Here is a 17073-nt window from a genome sequence, read left to right on the forward strand (position 1 = left end):
TAACAACTTAGTAGCCGTTTGAAAGAATAATACACGTAAACTGAAAATAAAAACAATATTTTTATTTTATTTTTAAATAACCACAATTACTAATGGGATGTATGTGCTTGTTGGTCACTGCACAGCTTCTCAAATCTTTGAATCAGATTGAATGCTGCCACCCTCATTTCCTGTTTCCCATTAATTTTTTGCAGTACTTGCTTTTTATCACAGCAACCGGTGAAAACCCTGCTTCGCGGATATATGACGTCGCAAACGCAATTATAATTCACCTAGCTTTAGCACTTAGCAGTGAATATTCATTTTTTACTGATATCCAAAACCCAGTTTGTTCCATGCTGCCAAATTTTGTTTTTAAAGTCTTGTCACCAGACAGCTCAATAAGATTTTTCTTTTTCTGGAAAGGTTAAGTTCAGATGGGGCCTTAGCCTTGAATGGGTGTTGGATCCATGCAAACTTCTCCATATTTTCTGGAAAGTAATTTTGAAACCAGTCACTGAACTGTGTTAGGTGCTCCTCAAAAACAGATTTTAGTTTGTAGGTCAAATCAACTTTATTGGATGTAACAAGCTGCTGCAACAGGGAGAAACAGTCTTTACTATCATCTTCATTCATTCTTCTTCTCTATAGTAGTAACTTTTTTCTGAAGATTGAAACCTTCTCTATGAGTTTCAGAATATGCATTTTGCTTCCCTGCAGAGAGAGATTCATTGCATTCAGTTTTTCAAAAAAGATATCATAGGTATGCTAATTTTGATGAAAAAATCAGTATCCAAGATGTTTTTAGCACACTTATGTTCTTCTTATTCGAGATAAGAGTAGAGTTCCTGTCATAATTCAAACATGAGGGACAGTACATTCTCACAGTAGAGTCATCCCGAGCTACAGTAGTAGAACACAGATCAGTACTCACATCCCATATTCTCACGTAGTTAAAAAAAAAAAAAAACTCGCCTTCTGTGGCCGAGTTTTTATAAAGTTCACTACTTTTCAGAACTATGCTCAGGTGCTTTAACGCAAAGGCTTCCCTGTGAATTATACAGTAAGTCCACACTGCATCAAGAACTTTGCTTTGTGTGAGTGTCTGCAACCCTCCATAACAGCCGGACAGAGAGCGACCACCATCAGTTCAGACGCCAACGCACTTAGTCCAGCCTAAGTTGTTTTCACACATAAGTGTCAAGTATCCGAGACAAGTCTTGAGCCTTTGTAACCCAAGTGATACTTTTATAAAAGAGGTCTTCCACAGTTTTGTCACCATCCACGAACCGTGTGTAACAAATCAAATGACAATCCTTGTTACTATCCGTCGCTTCATCTAACTGTAACCTGAATTCCTTCCCTTTCATTTTTCCACTTAGCTGATTATTGAGGTCTTCGGCCATGTGTTGGATTCTACGACTGATAGTATTGTTGGGTAAAGGCATCTTTGAAAACAGTCTTTCCGCAGATTCGCCAACCATAATGTTCACCATATCCACTGCAGCCGTTAAAATCAGTTCTTCTACGATGGTGTGAAGCCTTTTACATTTCATGACTCTATATGTTACCTTGTAGGATGCTAGCAAAGCATTGCTTCGTATTGATGCTTGTTTCAAAAATGTACCTTTTTGTTCTTTCAATTATTTTAACCTTCTGGTATAATAGTCATGGGATTTACTAACTATGTTAGGATGATTGATCTCTAAGTAGCGTTTTAGTTTACTTGGAAGCATGCACTTCAGAGCCAAAACTTTTAGACATAATACACACTGCGCACACTCTTCATGATTGACATCTATCGAAGTAAAACCTAAATCTAGATAACTATCGTCATATTTCTGTTTCTTCACAACTGTGCCACTGGTCTGTGGTTCGTTATCCTTTTCTTCACTACCATGCTTCTTATTAATGCTCAAAAATCTTTCCATCTTTTTGCACAAGGACTAAAAATCAACAAAATAATTCATTGAATTTCGCTAGACCTCGCAGACACTTGATCACAATACCCTTCAGTTATTTTGATTACTGACATATCCGAAGAGTCGACAAGTATTTACAAAATCTAAGAAACGAGAAAGTTCGAGAAGTTATTGGCATAGTCGAAAGTACAAATAAACAAAACATATCTTAAACATTCTAGAACGTCATCAAAAGGAATGTAGCGTGATCTAATGTTAAAACTGTGAACTACCTCGAACTAGTAGTTCGCGCGGTGTCTGACAGATGCCGATATCGTTGTGTTTTCCTCGAAAAGTTGAAATATCCCGCAGCGCACAGTTTGGGAACCAATGGACTAGAGGAAAGGGAGCTGGTCATCACCACCCACCGCTATTTCTTTTACTAACGAATAGTGAAATTAACCGTACATTATAATATCCTAAGGAATTCGAACCTACGACGGGCCAAAGTGAAAAGATTTGTTTGTTTGTTTGTTTGTTTGTTTTGAATTTCGCACAAAGCTACTAGAGAGCTATCTGTGCTAGCCGTCCCTAATTTAGCAGTGTAAGACTAGAGGGAAGGCAGCTAGTCATCACCACCCACCGCAAACTCTTGGGCTACTCTTCTACCAACGAATAGTGGGATTGACCGTCACATTATACGCCCCCACGGCTGGGAGGGCGAGCATGTTTAGCGCGACGCGGGCGCGAACCCGCGACCCTCAGATTACGAGTCGCACGCCTTACGCACTAGGCCATGCTGGGCCAAAGTGAAAAGAACACATAAAATTTAAACTCGACTGAACACAGTAATATCACACGTTATCACATACATTAAACGGATATCGACTGACTAAGCCACAGAAAAACGTAAACTATTGACCTGGAAATGATAACAAGTACCAAACACATTTATTTTGGGTTTAAAAGAGCGAATCAAGAGACTCTTTAAACTCACGATCTGGGAAACTATTACGTTTTGCTAATCGCTTAATATTGAAGTGTTTTACCTACTTCATGCGGCCTGGCATAGCTAGGTTGGTTAATGCTTGCGATGCGTAATCTGAGGGTGGCGGGTTCGCATCCCTGTCACGCCAAACATGCTCTCCTTTCAGCCGTGGGGGTGTTATAATGTTGCGGTCAATCCCACTATTCGTTGGTAAAAGAGTAGCCCAAGAGTTGGCGGTGATGACTACCTGCCTTCCCTCTAGTCTTACACTGCTAAATTAGGGACGGCTAGTGCAGATAACCCTCGAGTAACTTTGCGCGAAACTCAAAAACAAACAAACCTACTTCACCGCCTTCCACAAATGCATTTATCATCACATTGAGTACATTTATTTTATATATTTTTAACAGTACAAGAGTCATCCAATTTTTTGTTTCTAGCAAGCTAACTTTTTGATTTATAATCCTCTTCCTATTGAAAGTCAAATGAACAAGTAATTTTTAGTGTAGTTCCCAGCTTTTGTACAATACGAATATTTAACTCAGATTTTTGTACAACTTTAATTAAACGCTTAGTGATAGGTTCGTTGATAAAGAGTGGAATACAGATAAATTTTTATTATTTTAATGCTTTTAAGTTGTTCAATAATTATACAGGATTTGGTATTCTGCGAATGGCGAGTTGAAATGTGAAACCAATATTTAACGCGTTTTTGATATAGTTTAGTGATGAATTTACTATTTTCAACAGAAACCATAAAATCAAAGAACGGCGACACCCTGAAAGAATTTAAAAGTGTGATGCAAGTTCTCTCTCTCTTTAGGTGTTTGGGTATATAAAATTGTATACGCGGGATGGTCAGGTACACTAGACCTCTTCTTCCTTGTTAGTATATTTAAAGTAAATACATGAGGGCCAGAGTGATGAACATAAATCAGGCCCTTTTCAGGACAATGCCTGTGTATATTGTACTTTTAGATTTTCTAAGTCTAGAACATAGGTGGCCTGTTTTATTTTAGCACTGGTGTGTGTGTGTGTGTGTGTGTGTGTATATATATATATATATATATAATTTGTTTTTTTATTTAATACTTAATTTTAACTTAATGATCTAATGTATAAATTTATCGGGGAGAGGTGTTTATGATTCTCTTCAACATGTATGCAATACCTGTCAAGTTTGCATAACAGCTCATTTTTCTCCAATTTTTATCTCTGGTATTGATGCAAGTTGTTAAGCAAAAGAATTGTTTTTTGAAATTCGCGCAAAGCTACACGAGGGCCAGTCATCCCTAATTTAGCAGTGTAAGACAGCTAGTCATCACCACCCACCGTTAAACTGGGCTACTATTTCACCAACGAATAACGGGATTAACCGTCACATTATGACGCCCCAACAGCTAAGAGGGCGAGCATGTTTGGTGTGACGGGTATTTGAACCCGCGACCCTCGCATTACGAGTCGAGTGCCTTAACCACCTGACCATGCCGGCCTAAGCAAAAGAACAAATTTTAAGATATTTAATGTCATAATTCCAAATACCGAAAATGTCACTGATGTAGCACGATTATCAAGTGTTTGTCCCGTTTCAAATGCCCACTGTAAATTGTAGAGATTTAGAAGCCGCGCACAAAAATTACATCTAGAGCAACAACACAGTTTCTAAGAGCGAGACCATATGTTTGTTTGTACAGAATATCGTCAAATTTAAACCTTATTCGTTAGGACATGATTATTCTCGACCAGTTAAAAGTGTATATCAAAGGTATCGTAAGTGGAAAGATTAGACAGACATAGCAACAAAATTCAGAATGAACAACACGGTATTAGGGCTAATAAAATATTCGCTCTGCCTTAACTTATGATGTCAAAAGTACTGTACGTGTGCGGAAACATTACGGAGGAGTGCAATACTTTCTTAAACGTCATGATTAAGGAGCAACAAAAAAACTACAGTAGAAATAATGAGCCTAAGAGATATGGGGATATGCTATTTAATATTCAAATATTAGTTGATAATATTCCCAGTGAGATTATCAATAAAATGTTTTAATTTCTTCTACGTAAATAGTTTTCTTTATAACAACATTTTTTTGCCTTTGCAAATATTTGATGCAAGGCCATTCGTTTTTTTAAAAAATATTTGTAACCTTCGAGAAGGGCTTTAGCCGAAACGTGAGGTTTGAATAATTTTTGTAGAAATTAATGTAATATTGTTTAAAGCCGTGTATGATCTGGTTTAGATTTGTGACTTTCTTTGTAGCTTTAATTTTATTGACAGCCCGTGAAAAAAAAAGAAAATTTCTTTGACTTGGTATCGAGCACAAGACAAACCACTCAGACACACCAGGCAAGTGCTTTTCCAACTGAACTAAAGCAGTTATGTATATTAAATAACCCTGAAGACTCCGTAAAGGCAAAACGTTGGTTTAAATAAAACCTACTTATATGAAGTTTAAAATGTAATTTTTTTCGTAACTTTCATCAACTGAAAAGAATTAATCCCCTAAGATTTTTTTTCTACTAATGCATTTTTTCAAAATAAACTACCACATTCTTTCCACTTTAACAAATAAACCCGTTCTTGTACCTTACCAAATGGTCAAGAGAATACCATTTACGAGATATTTTATTAAGACTGTTAGCTCAAATTCTAACCCTATACCTACTGCACAGTAGACGAATGTTTTACCAAATGGGTTATCTCCTAACAGCTAGTGGCAAAACACTTATTAAAAAATGAAACACATCTATACATACAAAAATATGAAATACTTCCATTCATCCTTCTATATGTGCTTTAACTATGTAACATTCTCTCAAAAGAAAAATGCTACTGTTAGGATGGGAATAGAAAAGATATACAAAGTTTTGTATTTCAATCACTGATCCTTTGTGAAATAGTAATGACCCAAACACTATGTACCTACACCTATTTTCAATCTTATGTGATAGTGTTAACTACTTTCCTAACAACAGGCTCTTAGATAATCAATACTTTACTCTATACTTCACCAGTTCTTGTTTTACTTTATTACTTCAGGATGTATGTAAACGTTTCTAATTCATATTTTGTTTGGAACAATTAGCACCCACTGAACTTCAGTATGGTATCTTATTTTTATTTTCCCAACTTCAAGTGCAAGTACCATTAAAGGTCCTGCCTCTGAATTCATGTGCAATGCTACAAGATTTGATCTCAGTTTCAATCCCAAGACCAAGCCTGTAAGCTAATCTACCTCCACAGTCTGTTACTATTACAACACATACCCAATGACAACAATATGGATGCAAAATTATGACGTTTACAGATTTCAAGGGCAAAAATACAACTAAAACTTATAAAACCAAAAATCAATCTTGGTAGTTTACACATTTATGTGCACTTTTGCACATGCAGGTACTATTGGATATTATGCTGTTAAATTAATACCACGTCTAAACTAGTTTATCAAATACATTAACAACTAAAATTTGTTTTTACTATTTTCACTAAGAATTATCAATACTATCAAACATTTTCTGTACTCTTATTGACTTTACAATTAAGTAAGTTGTATTAGTTATTATTGTATATAAGTACAACACTCACTAAATGACTAACACTTTATTTCAAATTTAAAAACCAACCATGTTCAACCTTGTTACATATGTTCCAAATCCTACTGAAAGTGATCAACTAGATAAAGTTAGCAGCATGTGACAACTATGTATTATTTCCAATATATAACACTCAGAAGAAGGAAAAAAACAAACATCAAATGCAATCTATTCCTTATTCAATGTAGTGCTATTTGTATACCTTGAAATAAGAATAAAACAGATAATGTTCTTTTACATTACTGTCAAATAAAATTATACATCCTAAGAAAAATACCATTTAATCATTTGCCAAGTGACTTTTCTTGATAGAAACAAAACTTCCTGCAAAAACAAATAATTCTAATGCTCTAGTATACCCAAAAAATCATTTCATAAGTAAGCAGATTTATATTGTTATTTTTTCCTTGGTTGCTTTGATTTGACAAGTCTATGAACAATTAGTGGATTTTTCATACATTGAGTCTTTTTATTGTTTTAAACGTATACTTTATTCGAAATGTCCAATATGCAGATTTCAAAAACTTATTCTACCTTTTTTTTATATAAAAAAAATACAAACACATATGTAGCAGGGACAGAAAACAGCCCAAAAGTCAAAGAAAATGCACAATTCAAGAATGTGATTTTCTTGAATTTTGTGTTAATTTTTTTTGGAACAAAATGAAAGAAATATATGTTCAAATTATTAAATTAAAAACAGCAGTACTAAATAAAACAATATAAAAATATTGAAACAACCAGTACACTTCAGAAACAGTTTGATTTTAAACATTTTAGGTTTGTTTTCACATACACAGCAAACTAAAGCCTTCCACGAGATGCAATTTAAACTTAATATATGAATCTAGCCATTACAAAAATACCTGGATTTTATTTATGAAATTATTTTAGTGAGAAGCATCAACATAAGTTATAGGTTTGTATTTGTATAAGCATTTTTTTTCCAAACATGAAATGGAATGTGCATACTGCAAAGTTATACTTAATATACTGATTTCCTTTAAACATCTAGCCTGCTTATAAAATTAAAAAATTATTTAACTGATTTGGCTGCATTTCAGTAGTCCACAATTCTACATATAAAATTTAAATAGCACTAAGTAACTAGATATTAGATAGAGCTATAAACAGTAAAAAAGGTTCAAATACTAGTTGTTTTTTTCCTGTAAGGGCATTTTAAGATACATTTTCCTAAGTGGGGGTTAATATACACCATTTAAAGGATAATTAGAATATAGCATTTAAAAAAATATTCAAAATTCATAAAATTAAAATTATTTAAATTTTACAGTTTACAATTTTGAAAAATGAAAATATTTTACTTTGCCTTATTACTGTAGCAATTACTTTATTTTTATGAAGTCATTTTCACTTTGTTCCAAGTAAGAGCAAGATGGAATTAACCTTTTATCATATCCAACTGTACACTTACATTAGTTGCAATAATAAAAAATTCCTTACATGGATGATAAAGTGTTAGACAAATTTGGAATGCAGTGATAAAATAAAAAACTACTTCAAAATAGGAAATCACTAAAGTAATATTTTTGTCTAATTTTGAATGGTAAATGATAGTTTGGATAAGTTGGCTCACCAATAATACACCCAAGTTTTGTAGACAGTTTACTCTAGACTTAAACTAATTTAGACAATTCACTATTATAACAGTTTTTAGTTTACTTCTATAACACTATGTTCAATGCACTAAAAATACACATGTTACACTGCTTTATGTTCATTGTTCAAATAGTTGTTCATGTCAATGAAAGAAATGTAAGGAGATACACCATTGAGTACCTGTGCTTTATGTATACAAAAAACTATTTGGGCAAATTACCTCACTTTCTTAGCTCAATGATATATACAAAATTACATATTAAAAATTATTTTAAGTACATTCCTACACTAAAAATATTGGGTAATTTTAAACTCAATATAAACATCCAATGTTTAAACAGGAGAAGATCTCAAATTTTGTCTTCAATAATTGAAACCTTATTTTTATGAACCTAATGATCCTGTATTATATATATAGGATCAAAACTAACACAAAGACAGTAACTCTATGCTAAATACTATATATTCAAGCCATCAATTATATTTCAATCTTAAATGGTTGCACAGGGAAATGGGAAAAATTTACTGTAGCACTGAAATCCCAGATAATTATAAAGTCAAATTACGTTTATATCATAATTTAGGAATTATATGTTGATGTTAATGTGCAATACAGGTATACATTACAAAGATATCAAACAGTGTTACTAAAATAAAGAAATGGTGCTTTTGATTAAACCATATACATACAAATAATGTAAAGGAGAACATGTTCAACTAATATTAACTAGAGCAGTGAGATCGTTGACTTGGCTGGCTTTTAGCACTATTCACAGAACCAGATGATGCAAAGGGGAAAACAAAATCCTACAAGATGAACACAGTGAATACATATCTGCATGATGCAGGAGGATGAGTACATGTATAGTAATTGCAACAGATCTAGATGAGCAGGGAGACATGATTTTATGAAACGTCTTGGTCTTCAACATCTTGAACCTGTTCTTTCTGTTTCTCTTGGTTTTCTTCCTCTCCTGTGGTAAATAAAAATCCCAACCATTATTACTGCCATCTGTATGAATACTCAAGAGAAGTAACCAAGTTAAGACTATAGCAGTGATCTTCCTGTCACTTCCAAGTTGATTTGCATGCATTGCTATGATCACTCTCTTTGAACTACTGACCAGGTTTGGTTTGAATTTTGCACAAAGCTACATTAGAGCTATTTGCATTCTACTGACCAGAGGAACGTCAACTATTCAACACCACTCTATCACATATACTAAAATAAAATGAATGTAAGAATGGTAAAATAACTAACTTCATGTACAATTTTATATTTAATTTTGAAACTAGTACAGTAAAAACTGAAATGTCAACTCTCTTCTAAAGTAACCCATTTTTACAAATTTATTAATCAACATATGGTTGTAGGAAAGCAATATCAGATTTATGTATTTTGTCAATATTTATAGATATATGCTGAACTGGCAATTTTTTGTGCTATGCCTAAATACAGCTATGCAATAAAAACCTTGATTACTTTAACCTGTTTTCTGTTTCTCTTAGTTTTCTTCCTCTCCTATGGTATTTTGCTTTTACTATGTGCAGTTGTATTTCATTTAGTTTGAAATCCTCTGTTTTTCAAGTTACCAAATGTTTGAAGCAAATGAATCTTTGTAAAAACTTATTTTTTATATTATATACAAGAACACTTCTTAATTGGAACAAAGCTTGGATCTTTTACATAACCATAACTATACAACATTTTTTTTCTTAAGTGCATAAAACATGTAAAACTAACAATTTGCTTAAATAGCTATCTTGTTGGTTTTAGGTTTAGTAGTTCACTCTGTAGTTATCTCTACAGCTATTTATGTGTGTTTTATGAAAAATGTTATATATACTAGATACAGGTATAACAATGGAATACTTTGATTCTTTTACCATTAGTCTATAACTGAGATTGCAGTATCTGAGCTAACATTCAATGTTTAATGCTTTCACTAACATAGCCACATATACAGCCATCCTAGACCACTATCGTGAACTTTTTTAACCACCACAAAGAAAGGTATGTAATTTCCTTCAATTTTTTTAAAGTTTACAAGTTACAAATAAGTAACGAAATATTCAAACATGTCTTATTTCTTTACTTTTACCTAAAAATACATTTCGTAATGGGAAGGTTATTTTGTTTATAAATGGGGTTGCAAAAGAGTTAAACTACATCTAATATATTTTGTGGTTAGTTACAGAATAGATTAAACTGGCTAACTGAAGTAGAATCATAACTTTAAGTTAACAGTAAAATATAAACAATGGAAAAATTTACTGGAATCTTAGATTTAAGACTTGTCTAAACTTCAGTTGTGAACAACATAGTTCAAAAGGAATAATAATAATAAAGCCTTCACAAATTAAAATATAGTAAATATTCTTGTTTCTTTATTTTTGGGGCACATTAGAGCCATAACTATGGATTTCATTTTTTAAACAGCCATGAAAGTTAAGTCAATAACTTCTATTCAGCATGGATGGTCCACAAAAGAAAGGAGTAAAACATGAGCTAGCATATATTAACTTCTGATTAAAGCAATGAATCTAAATCAATCAGAACTGAATACATATACAATATAATGAACATAGGAAATCAAATATAATAATCAAACCATAATGTAATTAGAATGCACTGTTTTCAGTTGTGTACTCTCACTGTTAATGACATTTCTTGCCATATACACAACAGGATACTTAAGTTATCCTAAATCTACATCTTAAGCTACGAATGTAGAAGAATCATTATAAAATTATAAACACGAAATTTAATTAGAAATTATAACAAACAAGATAGATACATTGTGAAAAAAATTTCACTTGTTCATGCCAATGTCCAAGTATAAATTACCATATCATGGTAAAAATTATATTTAGGTTGAACAGCACAAGTTTATGTTAATCCTACGTTCATAATCTAAGCTATGTAAAGTTATCTTTATTACAATAATAATAATGATTTAACTTAGTTGTGATAAATATGATAATCAATACCAATAATGAAATTAACCTTAGAGAAAGGATAACTAAATACAATTCCTGATAAAAGTAATATTACTGCTCCTTAAACATGTTAAGAACACAAGAGTTACCCCACTATCAAAACAGAAGAGTATATGTGGAACTCATTTCACTATCAGTCATAACATTTCAAAATAAATATGGCAGGTTGAATACGCAACACCCTAAAGGCATCACTTTGCTTTTATTGCCTACTTCTACACAAACATGCAAGCATTCCCAGTAGAACAACAGGTAACTAAAGCATAATAAGATTAGACAACTTACTTTAATAACCTGTCACTGTTAAACCTACTAAATGCTCAGAACTGCATACACAGAAAATGTTGTGAAAAATTCATTGGATAAAAGCAGGTAGGATATATTATGGGTTCTTCTGCATACTAAATTTAATAAGATCCAAGAAAGTTTGTATTAATGGTAAGATAATAGGATTTAATAAAAGAAACAATAAAACAAAAAATATGGCAAAGGAATTTAGCTGGCATAATATTATACATGACTATAGTAAGGATGTAAAATTTATAGGAAATAAAAACAATGATGGTTGGAACATCACAGTTGTTCTTTATTACCTTCATTAGGTAAAAATTTAGAGTGCAGACCTAATAGTTTTAAGAGATTGTGATATTCAGTAAAACTCTGAAGCCCCTTACCCAGCAGAAAAAAAATTTACCAAATTTTCCATAAAAGTGAAAAATGCTAGAGAATAAACTGTTTGTGAAAACATTAAGTGAATGTTTATTAGCAATATTTGTAAAATCTTCAAATGTTGAACATATTCTAATGTATCTAACTATCTACCAGTAGTGAAAATAAATATTTTTAAAATTTTTTTACATGGATAATGTGCAGTTAATCAATACCCTTCTAAACAAAATGTAAACATTCATAATCTTGCATTAATCTTTACCTCAGCCTATAGTTACTTACCATAGTACTTATACTTACTATATGATAAGTAAAAAGGTTAAAACATGTTACTTTTAACTGAGAATTTATTTCCTCCTTGAATACTTGAAATATAAATGATCACACAAACATAGGTAACCTAAGAATGTAGGATACAGCACTAGTGCTTTGATAGAAAAATATTATGTATATACCAGTTATATCTTGCACAAACAAAGATAACAATGGAACTATTGCAATGGAACAATGCAATTAAAGTATCTTGCACAAATCCTCGTCATCTCTAACAGCCAGGTTGTTTAAATCGACTAACAGGTTTTCCTGCTAAGTTTAATAATACTCTTGTCAAGTAGCATCAAAAATATTTTTACTTTGTTCTTGGGTTTCTGCATCTTTCTGTTATTGATGTACTCATGCCTGTATGGCTAAAACAGGGCTAATCCAGACAGATAACTGTGAAAACCTGGGCAAATATAATTATATAATTCATTTGTTTTCATAAAAAGCAAAATATCATAAAATTATAATTGATATTTCTAACTTTTACATTTCAAGCTTTAATATTCAGGTTTGATTTAAAAAGTTTAGTGCTAATTTTATTTTTCTTTCAGATATTTAATTTCATTTATTAGAACACAAGATAGAAAGAGCAGGCCGCAACTGAAGTTTCTAGTCCAATCTTTCAGATGCAAATTAGAAAATTGTAACCAAATGTATTGCTCCTCATGGACAACCAGACATTTTTCAGTTTTTGCAAAAAGATATGGCAATTAAAGAAAGAAATTTCTGTGAGTCAAAAGGAAAAAGATTCTACCAACACTGAAACTCAAGCTCCAACAAGCAAGGAAAAAGGTCTAGCATCCAGAAATACTCAGAAACAGCTTCTGCCTGAAACTAAATTACAATTAGCTGAATCTGAGGCTCAAGTTGAAGACCTTAAGTTAAATAACTATGTTCAGTGTTTAGAGTCAGCTCTTGTAGTGACTAAATTTAATTCTTTTCAGCAACCACAATTTCCTCTTTCAAAATTTGGTACACAAAATCACTTCAAATCTGCATGGTAGAAGGAGCATCTTTGGATTTGCTACTCTGTTGATAAAGATGAAGTGTCATACTTACCTTGCAAGAAATGCTGAAACAATAGAGAAGAAATTCACCTTCAAAGACTGGCAGCATTCTACAATAAAGGCTTATTCAAATATTATGATCAGGTGGATGTGTCAGAGAAGCACATCTGATCGTGGAGCAACAGTTACACAAATGTAAGAAACTAAACGTTACAGACAAGTGAAAGAAAATCATAACTATTTACATGCTATCACTGAAGCAATTTTTCACTGAATTCAGCAAAACATTCAAATGTGTGGTGACAATGAGAATCAAGAACCTTGTAGAACTTAGAAACCAAACAGAGCAATTTTCTGGAATCAGTTAATTTCCTGTTCCAAGACTTTCCTTAAATGAAAGAAAAAACTTCAGAAAAATATCTTCTGCCTATATGCATTGGAAATCTCCTGAAATCCAAAATGAGCTGATGAATTTCATAGTTGAACAAGTATTCTTATATATAACATTAAAAGTGCTGGACACTTTACCATTACAGCCAATGAAACCAACAACACTGTCACTCTGCTTCCATTTTGTGTATATGAAATTCACTGGAGAGTTTCTTTGGGTTTAACAATACTTTCAAATACAGAAGAGGTTTTACTTATTAAAATTTGTCCTCAAAGAGCATTACTCCCATTTATCAAAATTATTTGCAACCAGTGTTGATGGTGTGCAAATACGAGTAGCAGACTAAAGGATGTTGACACACAGGTACAAGAAGTGCTGAATAACATTCATGTTCACTGCACATGCCACTGTCTCAACTTGACACTGCAGGTAACAATAAATCAGGTAGAAATTGCATACAACAGTCTATGAACAATCAATCCATTTACAATTTCAAAGTATCTCCAAAATGACATGAATATGTCAGATGATACAGAAAAAAAAATCAGGAGACTAGTATTACTCTAAAACCACAGAAAGAAAAAAAACTTGGTCTTGTTACCACACTTTATCATGTTCAAGGGTCTCAAAAAAACTCCACACAGAAACATACTATTTTTGTAACCTTTCCCTATAGAAATTTATATACTTGATACTTGACTGTTTAACATAATTGAACCTTAATATTGTACGATTTCTACTACTTTAGGTATTTCTAGTGAGGTTTCTGGTATGTGCATCATGTAGCATTATTGATGAACAGAAATTGGCAAGATAATGCACTAAACAATGATTATTGCTAATAATTTTTCAAGTTAATATAAATGAGATAAAAATTACTTAGTAAAATCTTTTTTAGTAAGATAAAATTCAATCAGACCTTACTCATTTAAGAAATTGGTAGAAGATAAAAAATACTAAACCTGTTACTCAAAATATATCAAAAGAAGATGGAACAGCTTTACAAATATTTAATGAATGAGTGAAAAGTTTTAAAAATAGTTTGACAATTTTTAAATTAAAGAATTATGATTTAAGTGGAAAAACTTGTACTTAAAAAAATACCATGTACAATAAAAACTAGGCAAAACTACTAAATATAAAGTATTCAAATTCAGACCCAAACTTTTGAATGAATTAGAAACACTCTTGCATATAACCTTACTATGTATATTGTAGTGTAACTCACTGATACTTTATTTTCAACTTCCAGACTTTATACTATCAGACACATTTTAGCCACATGGTGAATGTATCACAATTTTAGAATTAATGAATAATTAATGTTTGAAAAGCACATAGGTTCAAGAAGTTTTGATAAAAATGAAATAAAAACTCTTACAAAACATGGATCTTTCTTCTTCAGTTTTTCAAAGTGCTCAGGTTACAGGTTTTTTTTTATTTAATCACAATCTTACAAATGTCTTAGCTTGACAGATCTAAGTTAAATTTTTTGTTTTTCTGTATAACATAAAATTATCTTACATTTCTATTCATACTATCTTTATGTTTTTCTAATATAAATAAATACAAGACTTGCCTTCAGATTAATATCTGAATTTTACACCAATTACCTTGGAAACTATTCTAGTTCAATTTTAATATAAGATTGCCTTGCAATTCTAGCCCACGCTAGAGTTATACCTTACCACATATTCATGAGTATTTAAGTTAAATAACACTAAGAAATGTTACAAGTTCATCAGATCTTCAATGATTTGACACAACTAACTAAAAAAAGATAAATTAAGTAATTACCAGTTTAATAAAACAATATTAGAAACTGATGTACATCAACACAGCCATTAATAACAAAACAAGCAAACATATGCTTTGTAAATATTAAATTTATAGTCTTATTAAATCAAGTCTTCAGATAACTTTCATTTGCACAATATAATAATCAGATCCTGTAATTAAAATTCAGTATTAATTATCCACCAACACTTTCATGTTAGCATACCAATGAAAATAAGACCTGAAACAAACAGTTATTCATTTACACTCTAAACCAACTTCAAGTTAATTTACATGCAAGTAATACATCTTTTCAACAGATATGCAAGTAGTTTTGCTCTCCAACCATATAAATGCTATCAATTCATTATATATTCTTACAGAAGGTGAAAAATTAAATATTACTTTGTGTGATAACATTAAAGTATAATTACCATCATGTTGCATATCAGATGTCCATAAAGTTAGATTATCCCTCAGGAGCTGCATGATGAGGGTAGAATCCTTGTAACTTTCTTCACTAAGAGTATCCAATTCAGCAATAGCATCATCAAAAGCAGCTTTAGCAAGACGACAGGCTCGATCTGGCGAGTTAAGAATCTCATAATAGAAGACTGAAAAATTTAGAGCAAGTCCCAAACGTATTGGATGAGTGGGTGGTAGCTCAGTCATTGCAATATCACTTGCAGCCTTGTATGCTACCAAACTATTTTCAGCTGCTTCTTTCCTATCATTCCCTGTTGCAAACTCAGCTAGGTAACGATGGTAATCTCCTTTCCTGTACCATAAAAATTACTTAACACAACAAACTTCAAGTAAATATAATGAAACAATTTACTGGCATTTCTGAATATGAGACAAACAGGCCTTGTTTAAGCTAGCCTTAGAAACTGACTTAAAAAAATTAGGAGAAAAAAAAATAAATTATTTGCTTAGAAAAGAAACTACTTAAACATTATTTATTTATCCAATTAAAGTGAATCAAAGGTAGGCTAATCTAAGTTTGAAATACGTTTTTTTTCACTACTTTATAAAACTTGATTTTTGTAACATGAAGCCTATATAATGTTCAAAGTTATGCATCACCATACCATGTGATTCATATTATTGTGGAATGAAGTATTTTGTTGTTTGAAACATATTTAATACTTTAAAAATATGCTTATTTGTAAAATATTTTATTTCAAACTACTAAGTTGTAATTTTTGTGTAAACAGAAAATAGTATGAAGTATACACAATATATTAAACTAAACTGTTCACTTTACATTTGTACTTGCTTCATTATTTACTCCTCAAATCCTGCAGCTACAAACACATGGATAAGTGAAATATAATTATCATCATAAAGACAAAATATCAATTGTATGTCATAGCAAATAACAATGGAAGCTATACAGTAAATCACAAGTCAGTGCAAGGTTAAATATAAACTGAAATCATATGATACAGGGAGGATACATGATATTGGTAGACAATTGAATAAAAATTATAAATTCAATGAACTTGAGTAGTAAAATGGTCTGTAAAGTTTTATTACCTGCACAAAGTTGAAGCAAATATTCAATGACAAATTTTAGAAAAAACAATGTTTTGAAATATTATGTTCTTTAATGGTAGGAGAAAAACTAGAATGTATAGAATACCCATGAAATGAAAAAAAGGAACATACAAATTCAAGTTTGAGAAAATGAATAAAAATAATATAAAGTATATTGCCCTGCCAAGAGCACATGAACTATTTAAGTGTGAAACAGAACCAGAGTGCTCTTCAAGAGAAATTAGCAAGTTTAGATATCAATACACACACAAGTTCATTAGG

At 31.6% G+C, this 17073-nt stretch overlaps 2 protein-coding genes across 2 annotated transcripts in view; both read right to left on the reverse strand.

Annotated features, from left to right (window-relative positions):
• Window positions 1–1166: 1166 nt before the first annotated feature.
• LOC143245505 (protein FAM200A-like) lies at window positions 1167–1535 on the reverse strand. Its single transcript, XM_076491868.1, has one exon. It carries the CDS (start codon window positions 1533–1535, stop codon window positions 1167–1169), a length of 369 nt encoding a protein of 122 aa, XP_076347983.1.
• Window positions 1536–5969: 4434 nt separating this feature from the next.
• The window catches only part of LOC143243913 (14-3-3 protein epsilon), a 29999-nt gene continuing 18895 nt past the window's right edge, over window positions 5970–17073 (reverse strand). Inside the window, exons 4-5 of the mRNA XM_076487691.1 lie at window positions 15687–16030; window positions 5970–9062 (exon numbers count right to left, since the gene is read on the reverse strand). Of these exons, the coding sequence (XP_076343806.1) occupies window positions 8995–9062; window positions 15687–16030 (412 nt within the window). The 3' untranslated portion in view covers window positions 5970–8994. The remainder of the gene's footprint in view (window positions 9063–15686; window positions 16031–17073) is intronic.

Source organism: Tachypleus tridentatus, chromosome 2, assembly GCF_004210375.1.
Source record: "Tachypleus tridentatus isolate NWPU-2018 chromosome 2, ASM421037v1, whole genome shotgun sequence".
NCBI lineage: Eukaryota > Metazoa > Arthropoda > Merostomata > Xiphosura > Limulidae > Tachypleus > Tachypleus tridentatus.

Excerpts from the sequence above, each read along its gene's own strand:
- LOC143245505 (XM_076491868.1), bottom strand. The coding sequence starts at position 1,535 with ATGAAATGTAAAAGGCTTCACACCATCGTAGAAGAACTGATTTTAACG.